The 14,595-nt window shown below is 32.7% G+C and overlaps 1 protein-coding gene across 1 annotated transcript in view; it reads left to right on the forward strand.

Annotated features, from left to right (window-relative positions):
* Nucleotides 1-14,595, forward strand: part of LOC129575765 (cell adhesion molecule Dscam2) — a 49,843-nt gene that overhangs the window by 25,159 nt on the left and 10,089 nt on the right. Inside the window, exons 6-9 of the mRNA XM_055459766.1 lie at nucleotides 833-1,246; nucleotides 12,375-12,494; nucleotides 13,321-13,494; nucleotides 14,166-14,316. Of these exons, the coding sequence (XP_055315741.1) occupies nucleotides 833-1,246; nucleotides 12,375-12,494; nucleotides 13,321-13,494; nucleotides 14,166-14,316 (859 nt within the window). The remainder of the gene's footprint in view (nucleotides 1-832; nucleotides 1,247-12,374; nucleotides 12,495-13,320; nucleotides 13,495-14,165; nucleotides 14,317-14,595) is intronic.

A 14,595-nucleotide genomic window follows, 5' to 3' on the forward strand; every position in this document is an offset into this window, starting at 1 on the left:
CCGTAATTTGTAGCAGAATATTGAAAATTTTCGCAAAGATTCTTTTGGAAGAGTCTCTTTTGAAAAACTCTTTCGATTCAATCGATGGAGGCTCTATCGAGCGGATGGGAAAAATTAAACCCTGAGCGGTGTGGACTCATCAGAACCAAAACGCAATTTCAATGAATTTTTTTAAAAGTGGATTTCAAGCGGGTTTATTTCAGGTGAATGTCATGTAATGATATTTTCGAAGTCAGTGAAAAAATGGGCAAAAGATAAAGCAACACAAATAACACCAGTTGAATAAAATAATTCGGCCTCTTACAAAAACAATAAAACATGTATTGAAAATGAATGAAACGCGGCGAAGTGGATATGATTAGCAAAGAGTCGAATTTCAAGTTGGGTATCTCTCTTTCTCTGTCTCTGTCTCTGTCTCGTGTGTCGGCACTCTAACCTTAATCATCATTCCCTAGTAAAAATTCACCATTGCGGTAACGCACGGCTGACACTATTTTAATAGTAAAAAAGTGTAGCCATAGAGGGTGAAGTCGCTTGACATCATTTATAGAGTCAAATAACCGTTTGGATGCAGTGTAAAGCTGTACGATCTCCGTGTTTGACCCCAGAAAATGATGTCAAAATACGCAACACTCATACACTGTATCCAGACTGTGTTAAACGTAACACTGTGTCGCGGTTTCATACAGTACAGGAAATCACATTATTTATGGTGTCAAATATACACACTGTCTGTACGTTCGCTGACCAACCACAACACTATGTTACGTTTAAGAACGTTTTGTTGACGTGGCTATCGCTTTTGCGTTTAGACGCTTATAACATTGTCGATGATGCTATACGTCCAATCCAGTTATCAATTTCATTATTATGTCACTGTCTATCTCTTTCTTCTCATTTTCTATCGTACTTCTATACTTCTTCTTCTTCTTCTTCTATTTCGTGTGTATTTTTTTTCCAGTACCTCCTATTATTGAACCTTTCTCCTTTCAAGACGGTTTGGCTGAGGGTATGCGAACGCGTACTGTTTGCGGCGTATCTAGAGGTGATGCACCGTTAACATTGCGTTGGCTAAAAAATGGTGAACCATTGCCGGCTTCCTTAGGTGCAAATGTAACTTCACTTGATCAATATAGCTCCCTCCTTAGCATTCCCTCCTTATCTGCTAAACACTCCGGTGATTACACTTGTGTCGCAAAAAATTCAGGAGGATCTGTTGAGTATACATCGCAATTGAATATTAGAGGTAAAGAATGTTAGACTTAAAGAATTAAAAATCCAAAACCCTGTCCTGTTCTCCCGATTTGAATCCAGCGCCACAAAAAAATTATTCTGTTCTCGTCAAGGATTGGAGCAATGAACTACGATAGGAATTTCTACACGACTATCCGATTACTCGATAAATACGTAATTTTCTAAAAATCCAAATATGAGTTAAATGCATTGCATTTTTTCTCACAGCTGTTGCCGTTGCCGGTGTACGGTGATTATCTTATTGAAAAGAAAAAAAAACAACTTATCGGAAGAAATTCATGACCGAAATGTGAAATTAGTAAAATTAACAAACAAAGGGCACTTGCAAAGACCGAAAATTATATGTAGGGGAATGTTGTAATGAGTGGACCACCATTTTGGCTATAGTTTTTTTTTCTATGAGGATTAATGTAAAGTCATGGATAGCCATTAACATTAGCTGAAAGTTCCTAGGAGTCGAATTTTGTTATCTTTTAAAAAAAAAAACGTTTTTTCGATACATTTTCGAAACTGTTGGTTTTCCTGAAATTTTGTAGTAATGAGCAGGGCTAACCAAAATATTTACTTAAATAATAAATATTTAAATAAATATTTCCGTCGTTTTTCGGGATGAATAAATATTTGGACGATTTGTCATTTTTTGTAAATATTTTGTAAATTTTTCATATATTCTGCGAATTTTTCATGAGAATTTCATCTCAGACTTTACTGTTTGAGTTTGTCATTGATCAGAAGACGAACTGCATAAAAGTTAAAATATATAAAATACATTTGATTTTGTTTAAAATTGTTCTGGCTAGTAATAGACCAAGAGCTGTTGAACAAAGTACTATAAATACAAGCTTTATGTCAGATAATGGAATTGTAGGTGCACATTGATGCCAATATTCAAAATATCATATTGTTTTATCTTCATTTGATGGTAATCATGTCAAAATGGATAAAATGCATAACAAACACATAACCTCACGTCTTTGAATAGAATGAGACTTTGATATGAAATAAAAAATGTTGTGTACAATGTTTGGAGCAGATTTTTTGTGTTTGAATTATTCTCGTACGAATTTATCAGTAAACAAAAATTCTGCCATAAAATTTGAGCGAAAAGTGAAGCAATTTTTTTTCTTGTTATCGGCGAGCAGATATTATGACGTGTATCAAATGAAGATAAAACAATTTGATATTTTGAATATTGGCCTTAATATGCACCTACAATTTCATTATCTGACATGAATCTTTTATTCATAGTACTTTGTTCAACAGCTCTTGGTCTATAAATATTCGTCTAAAGGTGAATTGCACAATTATTTATTTTCGATCTACTCATAAACAAAGGCAGAAAATCAAGCGAAGTTAGAACAGAGAAAACAATATTTATCATTGTGTTTGCGAACGCTATGATATAAATAGCCAACGAAAATACGAAAAATAAAGTATTTGTGTTTTTATTAGTCTCTCTTTTCTCCTAATACTAATTGAAAACTTTTGACTTTTGTGTGTGTGCAAGAAATCGGACCTAACATTTATTTTTGAATATTTTAAATTTTTAGAGTGTTTTTTCTCCTCAATATTTTGAGGGTTTTGCCACTTTTATGTGTGAATTTTCAATTATTTTCCAAACGGAAGAAAAATTTTGACTCCAAATGTTTAGTTCATCGAATTGAATCATTTTTTACTTTTCATTTCTTTCTTAATGAAATTTTTTCGTAAATATTTTTGCTATTTCTACCCTTTTTCATAAATATTTACGTAAATATTTCTATGGATTTATCGTAAATATTAAATAAATATTTCAGGATTTTTCGTGAATGTTTTGGTTAGCTCTGGAAATGAGTTAAAATAATGGTTATAAAAACCCCAAGAAATATCAAAAAATTAAGTTAGTGACACAGAATATCAATGTTTTTTTTCTTCAGATATTTATCGAAATCCCAAAGTTTAAATGTATAGTTTGTGCGTCTAAAGTATCAAAATTCACGCCTTTTGGAAATTGTTATATTTACAAGTGAATTAGGTTGTGGTCATATTGTCGTAGATGAACGGAAATATTACAGTGATTGCATTTTATAACATTTTTGCGATGCAATCAAGTCAACACTACACTATACACGGTTTTTCGATCTCAAATTTGATGGTTTCATATATCGATATTATCAGTGTTGTCGAAGATAATCTTATTATCTAGATAATTCAGATAAGATAAGATATTATCTTTTATCTTATCTAGATAATTTGATAATAAGAGTGTTTATCTATTATCTTATCTAGATACTTATTAATTTTTTCATTATTTATCTGGGTTTTTTTAGATAATTTTCCAGATAATTCTGAATGCCTTGGTCCCAAAGTGGCGAAACAAAAATGCTATTCAATTCCGAAGTACTTGCCAGAAGAATTGATGTTCCAAATATTAAAATCGTATTGTCAATTTCGATCAAGATTCATTTTTTTCTGGATCAGAGATTCACTTTATTCTGAATCATTTTCGATTTGTGATTCAATCTAAAATAATTTATTGTCCAAAAATGAATCACTGATCCACTGAATCAAAATAAACTGAATCTCTCTGAAAAATGATTCAGTGAATCTGATTTATGGATCCGCCCACGCGTATTTGCCATAAACTTTCATCGATTTTCAAGAAAAGCAGCAATAATGGCGATAATTTTTTCGGATGATACACACAGGAAAAGTATGCCATTTTTGGCGAACCATTTGAGTTTCACACCAAAACAGTTATTTTTCCGAAATCGCCAATTAAGTGAAATCGATACTACAAATGTTTTATCTTTTTTTCTTATCTAAAAATTCATAATAGATAAGATAATATCTTATCTTTATCTAGAAAAATTATTTCTACTTTCCGACAACACTGGATATCATGGCCTGAGCTAAACAAAAAAAAAACAAAACTCATCTTAAAATAAGAAATTAACTTTCTTATAAAAATGATTCTTTTTTCCACTATTTTTTTTTTAAATGGGTTTTTGCACTCAAAAGAACTTACGATATATTCGAGATTCACTGTATAAAGGTTTTTTGATAGGGTGAAACCGTCAAAAATATTTGTTTGACATTTCAACTTTGATTCCGTCGAAATTGGTTGCGTTCATTACGACATTGCCCTATTTTATCAAGTTTATCAATCTCTTTTTAAGAGACCTTTTTCTGGCGTTTTTGCGAATTCCGCTTAACTTGTAAGAGATTGGTGGTGGACCTCAAGTACTATGTACTTTTATTAACCCAATTTGAAGGGCATGGATGGGAAAGTGAAGAAATATCTGAATTGCGGCGTTCTAGCGTCTTCAGTGCTTATGCACCCCAATTTTTCCGCATATTTTCATCGACATCATTGATTGTACGTTTTTCATACATATTTTTCTTTAATTCTATCTCACTTCCAATGGTTTTATGGACGTTGATAATAACTTTGTAACGCATGAGGCAATCGATATACTTTTTTTTATATGTTCATTCATTTAAGTGTGTATAAAATTGATGCCTGAAATATATATATACATCAATTATTTATGTAGGTTGTTTTCTGCATACGAAATACATATATAAAAATTGAAATCGATAGAGAAAATGGTGTGAGAAATCACTCTTTTCAATTACTTTTCACTGAAAAGTAATAGTTAGAGAAAAAGTAATTTCCAAAACAAAGTAATTGAAGAGAATAATATTCGACAGAAAAAAGAATTTTTTGGTAAAAAATTACTTTTGCAATTGATTCTTTCTGGCGGTCACTTTTCGAATTACTTTTTCTCTAACTATTTCTTTTGAGTGAAAATTAATTGAGAAGAGTGATTCCCCCTCGCCATATGTTCAATTTAATTACGTAAATATTGAGACAAACAGTAGTTGTTTATCTAAAGAGAGGAGCTTGAAACTAATCCTGAGTAGATTGGAATTTATTCGAAACAAAGAAAAACCATAAGAGAATAAAATGTGTGACGAAACGGCGGTAAATACCGAGTCACATCGTAGTTCAATGCTTCAATGCCAAGTACGAGTTTCAACTGCTAGATTGGCATTACGATGAATCCAACAGCTGGATTCAAATATGCGACCTCAATACAGGTCGAAGGTACAGTATTCAAAACCCCAGAACCAATTTATTGAAAACAAAACAAAAATGGTTCGCGTGCTTGAGAGAGAATGATTGTAAGTGTTGTGAGGCTGTGTGCCTGTCCGTAAGCGCTGCATAAATAAATATTTCGATATAGTACCGTTGCTTTTGTTTATTGCGCATATTAATTAACATTCTCATGTATTGTCTCCTCCTAACTGTTTTCCCACAAATACCACGGAATATTTCGTATTTATTGACGTTTGCCAATTTGATTCATTTTCATAAATATTAATATAAATATTCCATGCATCGGCATGATTTTAAAATTGCAGAACGCAAAAAAGACTTAAAAAAGAATGGCCCGTTGGCTGGTTCATAATTACCGTTGCTGAATATGAAATATTTTTGGCATAGATGTATGTTTCAAGTTATAAATATGTACATTATACACCGTTGATGTATATATATGTATATGGGGGCATACTTTCAGAAATATTAATTAATTCTATCGTTTGAAATGTTTTTTGATATTTCTGCCAGCTTATTATATAATGTATAAAATCGAGATTTGCAACATACGTATCATGTGGTTCAAAGAATCTTTAAACCGTAAATTCGATAGAGCAAATTATCATTTTTCTGCCCATTACATATGCATGTATAGATATGTGTATGCAATCAAGCTATCACAATGGATGTGTCATCCTTTCCCAGTTGCTTTGCCACGCAGTGGGTTTGCAGCAGATCACCACATCAGGTAAACATTTTGCACCAACAATTTACTAAAACCAAATCTATTCGAAAATCAAATATAACAACAACAACAAAAAATACCTTTCAAACCAATCTTGAAGAGGAAATACACTAAATGAACTAATTCGAAGCAAATTAAATATATTTTACTATTAATTTGGATTCAGTATTTTTTACTTTGTTGTAAAATCGTTTGAGTTTCTTTCATCAATTGAATTTGTATATTTTATGTTTTTGCTTTTTGATTTTCATTTTAATTCGATTGCATGCATCGCAATTCAGTAAATAACTTTTGTTGCATTCCGTTCCTTTTGCAGAACCGATAAACTCCTTTTTGTATACAATTCATATTATCGGTTTTCCATTTCTTTTTTCGAATTATCTAATTCGTCATCTTTCAAACTCTTTCCTTTTATCGGGGTTTCTAACACTGCGTCTCTCAGAATCAGTGCTACGGAAAAATCGATTGGTGCTGATAGAGTTCAATTTGTTAAGAGCAATAAATAACTAAAAACCGCTCGCAGTGTGTACCACTAGAATGATGTTTTTATTGTTTGACATACGTAAATTGGGTTATTTTTCGTAGTTCCTCCGAAACTTTGATATTTTGGATTCAGTAATGGTAGAAAAAATTTAACCTTCAACTTTGAATGCTTGTATCTTAATTATTTTTCGTCGTATGTGAATAAGTATACTATCACAAATACACACAGAGAATCCGTACATCTGGGCACTAGATGCCTATATACATTTTTCCATACATTAAGTATGACAATTTCTTCGAGAACCATGAAATATAAATATATCGTTGGAAAGATCTCAAAAAGAAGATCAAGGATAAAATTTCGTCCAAAAAAATGAAAAAAAAAACCCGTCACAATTTTCTATAAAATCGCTCGAAATCTTTTTTTGAGATTTTTTTTTTAAACTGCCAAATCTGTTTTCGTTTCCTATTCTAAATTTCGAATTTTGTCCAAAATATTTCGAAAATCTCCCAAAATATTTTAAATTTCATCCAAAATATTGAGAAAATCAAAAACATCCTCGCGATCGCTTTACTCAAGCGTATAGTTTCATGCCAGCCCTACACAAAATGTCCCTACACAAAACAAAATCTGTTTTTGGAATTTAAAAAATCCAAAGTTCTGGACTCCGAGGGAGAAAAACTAAACAATGTACATTTCATGTAACGGTAAAAATATGTAGATGCATACAATACAGATCTATTATAATTTTCGAAAAACTAATAATCATAATAACTAAGTTGTAAATATTCACTCAATTTAGTTCAATTGAACTACGCGGAATAAATTGAAAAGATAAATCGAAATCATACAATTCTTTTAATTTTTTAATTTGTTTCTTCATTCAGTAAAGAAAAAATCAGTTTCTTGGTGGTGTCAATAGATAAATCATAATAATTCGTTGCAAATTTTGGAAATTTTCTAACAAATTTTGGGCAGTTTTACGACAACTTTTGGATGAATTTCTAAATATTTCGGACGATTTTCGAAATATTTTGGACAAAATTCGAAATTCAGAACATGAAACGAAAACAGATTTCGACGTTTTTAAAAAAATTTCTTTCGAAAAAGTCCAAAAAAAATTAGAAAATCGACCAACATTTTTGGGATTTTTTGTAATATTTTCTTGACGATTTTATAAAAGTTTTGAACGGTTTTTTTTCATTTTTTGGATGATATTTGGACGAACCATTTTGATCATCATCATCCGGTCATCATCAATTTTGGCCGAAAAAAAATCAAAGGGCCATATTTAGGCGAAACGCCAGCCAATTTTGATGTTCTATACCTTAAATGACATGTACGTTTTTGGCTCTTACAGATTGCAATTATCTCAAAAACTTTTTGAGTTATCGTAGAAAAAAATTGCGTACAGCGTACACCGTACAGCGTACGGACATACATTCGGACTCCCCAAAAAGGGGTTTTTTGGGTCTGGGAGGATAGGAAATGGATAGAAAACAACATTTTGGAGGTGCAAAAAATTTGGGCCGAAACCAATACTTTTCTTCCCCACGCGGAGCGTGATCCTCGACATGGGGTGGGGAAAAGTAAAAATTGAGGACCAAAAACCAAACTTCTGCAAATGCGATCAACATGTAACTTTCAGAATCTTATTTTTTCTCCAAACAATGAAACCTTGGAAAGTTTGAAGCCAATAGGAATCGATTTACGGGTACCTCCCATACAAAAAACTTACATTCCCATTTTAAAACCATTGTAGGCATCCAGTGTTCAGATGTACGCATACATTGAAATTTTACGGATATATATTTGAAAAATAGCTTTACTCATTTAGTGAGTGAGCCGCATGCGGATGAGATGAAGCAAAGCCAAAGAATAGCGCGCAGCTCCACAAAAACGAACGAGATAGTGTGCAATGTGCATACATTTTGTCAATGTTCCAATGGGACTCCCATTGTAATTGTATTCGTGTTCTAACGACGAAGTGAATGCCGAATATATAGTTCGTTCGTGTGTTCATGTATTTTCGCGCTACACTTTCGCTTAGCCTAATTTCATCTCAATAATATTCCAATGTATGGATGTACGAGTAACATCGCAAAAAAGAATGTACGGATTGAAGGTTAAACATTTGACAGTTTTTATTTATAAGCACTTCCCGTAGGTTCAACTATGGATATCCGAGAATATGCGTGGGGCGCAAACAGAAAAAAATTTCAAACTTGACGTGCTGTTTAGATCCGACTTGAAACTTTGTATAAACTATATTGATGTCCCCGTTGCGAATGGGAGCGCTATAGTCATTTTAATTTACTTTGACATCTCAACAGCCACTGTTTGACATGGAATTGTGCGGAGATAGGCGATAATAGTAAACACCATAAGCGTAGTAGTCCACAGTTGAACCATACGGGCTACGAAAAGGACCAATTAAACGAATAATAACATTTGACGAACACTGATTGCACTCTACCAATACCTATCAGTCTCCACCCGATTCGAAATTCTGAAGGGATGCAGCAGGCACCTCTTTTTTCATAAAATATTATTTGTATTTGATGTAAATACTTGAGATTTACTATCAAGACCTTACCATATGTATCAAAACAAATCAACTCAAGTACTAAGATCATATCCAACATGCTATTTTGTTGGACTTTTTAGTTTTGATACGAAACTTAGATTTTGAATCGTTCATTTGTTTTCTTAGTAATTGTGTTTCTGCTTTTTTCGAAAAGCCAACCCATTGGACTGGTGAGATTATCCGGAGTACTATCCCTCTACAGAAAAATCTGTACCACCACATTTCCTTCCTGTTCCCTAAAATTGTGAAGCAAACACTATATTTTTGTGATGACCATCTATTGATCCACCTCATGTGTATTTCGTTTGTGAAATCGCTTTTTCCGTACTTTCATTTCAAATCATTATTTTAATTATTTAATTTCGTTGTGTGAACTTTGCTTTTTTTATTTGTTTCCCACACAAAATGCCATTACAAATAAAATCAATGTCATCGATTGAATTTACAACTTCAATATTGCTCACAAGCACAATGATGCACAAGAACATGTCAAAATCCGAATTCATCATCAATTCGATTTAGCAGATAAATTCATGCATTGCGTTATTTGGCGTATCTATAGTACAAATTTCAATGTATCTAAAACGCAAATTTTCAGTATTACATAAGGCAGATATCTTGCTAATTTCGTTGGATTTTTTCTTTCGTGCGTTTCATATATATACGAAACAGTGTATTGTAAACCATATTATGAAGTTCATACTATGAACGATACCCAAAATAGCGTAAAGAACATTTCTAACAAGAAAGTTACTCATTTTGTGAAAATTTTTATTTTAATTATTTTCGTTTCTCCTAAGAAAAGTGCGCCCTGTCAATTTTGCACCAGGGCACAAAGAGCGCACGGACAGGCTCCGCAGATAGAAGACGGATGTCTTCTGAACAGACGTGTGCAAGGTCAAAAATTCTAGGGGGGGTAAAATGATTTTGCTTGAGGGGGGTCAAATTTATAAATGGGTGTGAAAAAAAAATGAAGACCTAAAAAAAAAAGGTCCTCACTTTTGGAAATCGATTCTATCTAGTGTAGAACCAGTCTCCGAAAAATGTGAGGACTAAAAAAAAAAAGGTCCTCACTTTTGAAAATCCATTATATCTAGTGTAAAATTTTTCAAATCACTGGGGGGGTCCACATTTTGGAATCCTAGAGGGGGGGTAAAACCGGAATACCCCCGCCCCCCTTGCACACGTGTGCTTCTGAAAAATTTTAGAAAATTTCGAGATCTTTATCTTTCCTTCAGACACTTGTTGCTAGAAACTCATGAATGATCCACATATAAACGGGCGGTTTCGATTTTCCATTTTAATTTTCGAAAACACAAATTTATTTCGTAAAATTCAATCGGTGAAGTCGATTGGAACACACATACATATACACATACACTAACACATTAACATACATGCAACTTTATACAACTACTTACTTGCCACGCTTTTTCATCTTGTGTTTTTTTTTTTGCTATGTCTACTCCTTCATTTGTTTTCCAAATTTTCAACATATTGATTTCTGAATATTGATAAGGCAAACAAAGAAAAGAACTTTCTTACTGATTTGATTTCATTTTGGTTCATTCTGTCTATTTTTCAATTAGATTTTAAGTTTATCGAGTCATTTGATTTGTGATGTTGTCGATGCGAAATAATAGGTATGATGGGAAAATATATTTGAACTATGAACACTTTCGCCGAATTTGGAGAAAGCGGAAAATGGTTTTGCGTGTTTGGCGGTGGAACTTGACAACAATGAAAGTGCTCCCCGCTAATTAATGAAAACAAACACAAAAACGCAAAATATAAAACATATGACTGAATTGATAATTGTTGGGAATTGTGATTATGTGATTGAAGACCTGACAAATCCACAAAAATATTTATTTTTGGCTTTTGTTCGTTTGATAAAAGTTTGAGCGCTGTTTCAACAAAATGTTTTATATGATTAACGGCTTTCGCTATTACCCTGCCAGTAAAATTTAGACCCTTGCCAATGAAACCACAAACCCCTCGTTCATACATTTTTTTCGATTTGCTTTTGTTTCTAAATGTTTGAACAAAAAAAAAAAAAATCTCAATTCCGTTTTCAATTTTTTACACCAACCTTTTATTATTTTTGTGCTTACTTAACTCTTCATTTCGTTAACTGAATGAATGGATATTCGCATATATCCGCAGTGAATTGGCTTTTGGTAGTTTTATTACTTCGTGGTGTGCTTTTCAATGTGAAACCAAGTAAAGAATTATTACAACAATTTTTATGCAATACAAAAATCGATTTTATATTGAGCTTGAAATAGCACTGATAACTGTTGCCTTTTATTGTCTTATGAGATGAACGTGATTTTCTGTTGCAATGCATAAAGCAAAACTTTTGAAATAAATTTTATACGAAAAAAAAAAAAATAAGTATACAAATTAATTTCACATCGACATATATAGACCCAGACATGCTTTTTGATCTACTGCTACTGAAATGAATCGCAATTTTGTACCCGCTGTGTGATAAATAAACAAACCCTGATGTATTCTATCTTTTGTTTGGTTGATTTTCATTAGTTTCAATCCACTAGTTAAACAAAATGACCGCAAATGCATTCGCATATTGATTGATAAATCAGCTTTTTTCGAACTTCTTTCTTTTCCGTTATCCTTTTGAAATTGTGCACCTCACATTGCGTTTTGTTCCATTTTTCGTTTTCAAATTGATTCCCATTTTTATACACTCAAAGTGTAATATTTGTTCTATAGATTTTGCGTGTTGTTGATACGATAACAAAATGTGCGTGCACATATTTCAACTGCATTATTATTTTCATCACACGTATACTATATCGTTTATGAACGTATATATCATCATTGATTTGAAAGAACGCTTGGCCAAACAACTAACTCTCTCATACACTTTTTTTATAATTGTTATGATGAAAGAATCAAAGAGGAGAAAACCCGAAACCGAAATTTACGAAACCATTTTCAGTTGATTCCCTCAATTATATTTAATATAAAGTTTGTATGCACGAGTCTCATTAATATTTTACATTTTCTTTAACTATTTTGTGAATGATTTTATGACGTACGCAAACCACAATAACATTTATTACCACAAAACAATTGCAATAAATTACCAAAAAAAAAAAAAAAAAATATGGCAAATGCGTATAACGTCCAAAACGATCCTAAAAACGGGGAACATTCATGCACAACTACGACAAAACGTGCACCATTACAGTGCCTCCGCGCTGGATTGTGGAACCAAGCGACGTGAGCGTGGAACGAAATCGTCAAATTGCCCTGCATTGCCAAGCACAAGGCGTTCCCACGCCTGCCATCGTTTGGAAAAAGACTACAGGTGAGAATGGTGCTTATTATTATTGGTGCTGCTTTTTTGCGAGAAATTTTTTCTTTAATTTTCGAGCCATTTGCTCATTGTTATTATAACCGCCAGAGCATCTCGATACATAAGATATAACAAACATTTTATGACTGAAATTTCTGTGAGATTGTGAGTAGTGTATGTTTCTTTCGATTTAAATTTTGATAAAGTATAGTATGATTCTTTCGTGACTATTTGCAATTTTCAATTTAATGATAAGAAATATCGAATTGGACTTCGGCAAAATTGTTGGTATTGTCAATCGGTATAACCTTGCAAAAGTAAAATAGCCCTATACTTGTTTGAAAAAAAATTCTATCAAGATTTGTTGACCTCTTGAAAACAAGGATTTATAAACGTTTCGAAAATACCGCAAACGGTGATAAAAAAACGTTTTTTTCTGTAGTACTTTATTTTGACAGTTCAAAATACCGCAGAAATAACGAGAAAAAACGAAAATAACGTTTTTTTGGGCGTTATTTAACGGCTCTTTGAAATAACGTTTTTTTGAAACACTGAAACAAATTACGCGTTTTTAAACCCTATTGAAAACTAACTCTTCTTTCCCAATACGAATTCTGCGAAATATGTACTACACTCAATCTCACCCATAGATATAAAATTCATCAGATTAAATATGCATTAAATAAGATAAATTCCCTAGGACATATCATATGATTTTTAGAAAATACACTGCAGATATTCCAAATATTTTATCTCGTACTTTCTTAACTCCAAAAAAATAAATCTAACAAAAATATATATCCGCTGTGCAAAATTACATTGAAATTACTGAAAAAAGGAAGCAAATCCGGGGATTACGAAGAAATTCGTGAAAAACAGTTTACAAAATTACTAGCAAACGGCTCACTGTTACTACAAAACGTTAAAGAGGACCGGGAAGGATTCTACCTTTGTCAAGCACAAAACGGCATCGGTTCAGGTATCAGCAAAGTGATTCAACTAAAGGTTAACTGTAAGTAGCACTCCGCATTGTCGTCGTTTTTCCCGCCTTCATTTCAAACAAATAACTGCAATAGTTTGGCGATTCAGTTACATGTTTGAAAAAAATGAAATGAGAAAAAGTCTAGGGGGATTTAACTACGTGAAAACTTGTAAAAAAATGATATAAACGCGCACGAAATTGTTACATTCACCAGAGAACTTGCATGATTCCACTCAGTTGACAAGTTCCGTATTAAAACAACATGCGCGAACGCGCGCGAGTTCGTGTGCAAACTTGTAGCTGGACGACGCGCACACATCAGTCGTTCCATTTATTATATCTGGATTAACTTTTTCTTCAACACTTTCTCCAGCTCTTTAAAAATATTTCCTTTGTCCATTTTATAATTATAAAAATCTTTGAACTTTTGGAAAGGATGTGAAAAATCTTTATACACGTAAACAACCGATTTTTAGCTTGAAACGCGTTTTAATTGTCAAATAACAACTTGAAAAACGCGCAAAACCATAAACAAACTTGTGTAAACTTGTGACCGTGCGCGTCAGTACGTACAAGGAACGCGTCGAACTCCCGCGAATCAAGCAAACTGGCAAAAAACATGCTGAACTCGTAAGAGTTAAATTCCCCTAGGAAAAAGTTTGCAGCAAATTTAACGTGTTTTGTATTATGATCTATATCAGCATCTCCGTACTTCTCTGCACCTTCACGAATTGTCACCGTTAAAAAGGGTGACACAGCAATTTTGCAATGCGAAGTAAATGGCGATAAGCCGATTAATGTACTTTGGCTTCGTGCTGGGAAACATGAACTAAATCCATCGACAAATTATAGGTATTTTAAATATTTACATCTTCTTGGGCAAGAAAAGAACCCTACAAGAATTTTGCGACAACGTTTGCGCAAACGTATCGACAACCTTCCGCAATAGTTGTCACAAAATGCATGAACTGCGATCAACTTCATTCGAATTCAGCATGTTGTATTTTTAAAGGCTGCAATGACTGATTATTCTACTTAATAATTATTTTGAATAAGTTTTTATTTCTTATTAGTAACGAAGAGCAACATGAAAAGTTTAAATAAAACCATTTGAAATTATGTTTTCAATGT

This window comes from Sitodiplosis mosellana, unplaced genomic scaffold (assembly GCF_009176505.1).
Source record: "Sitodiplosis mosellana isolate CC-2019 unplaced genomic scaffold, AAFC_SMos_1.0 Smas_scaffold_6167, whole genome shotgun sequence".
Lineage (NCBI taxonomy): Eukaryota > Metazoa > Arthropoda > Insecta > Diptera > Cecidomyiidae > Sitodiplosis > Sitodiplosis mosellana.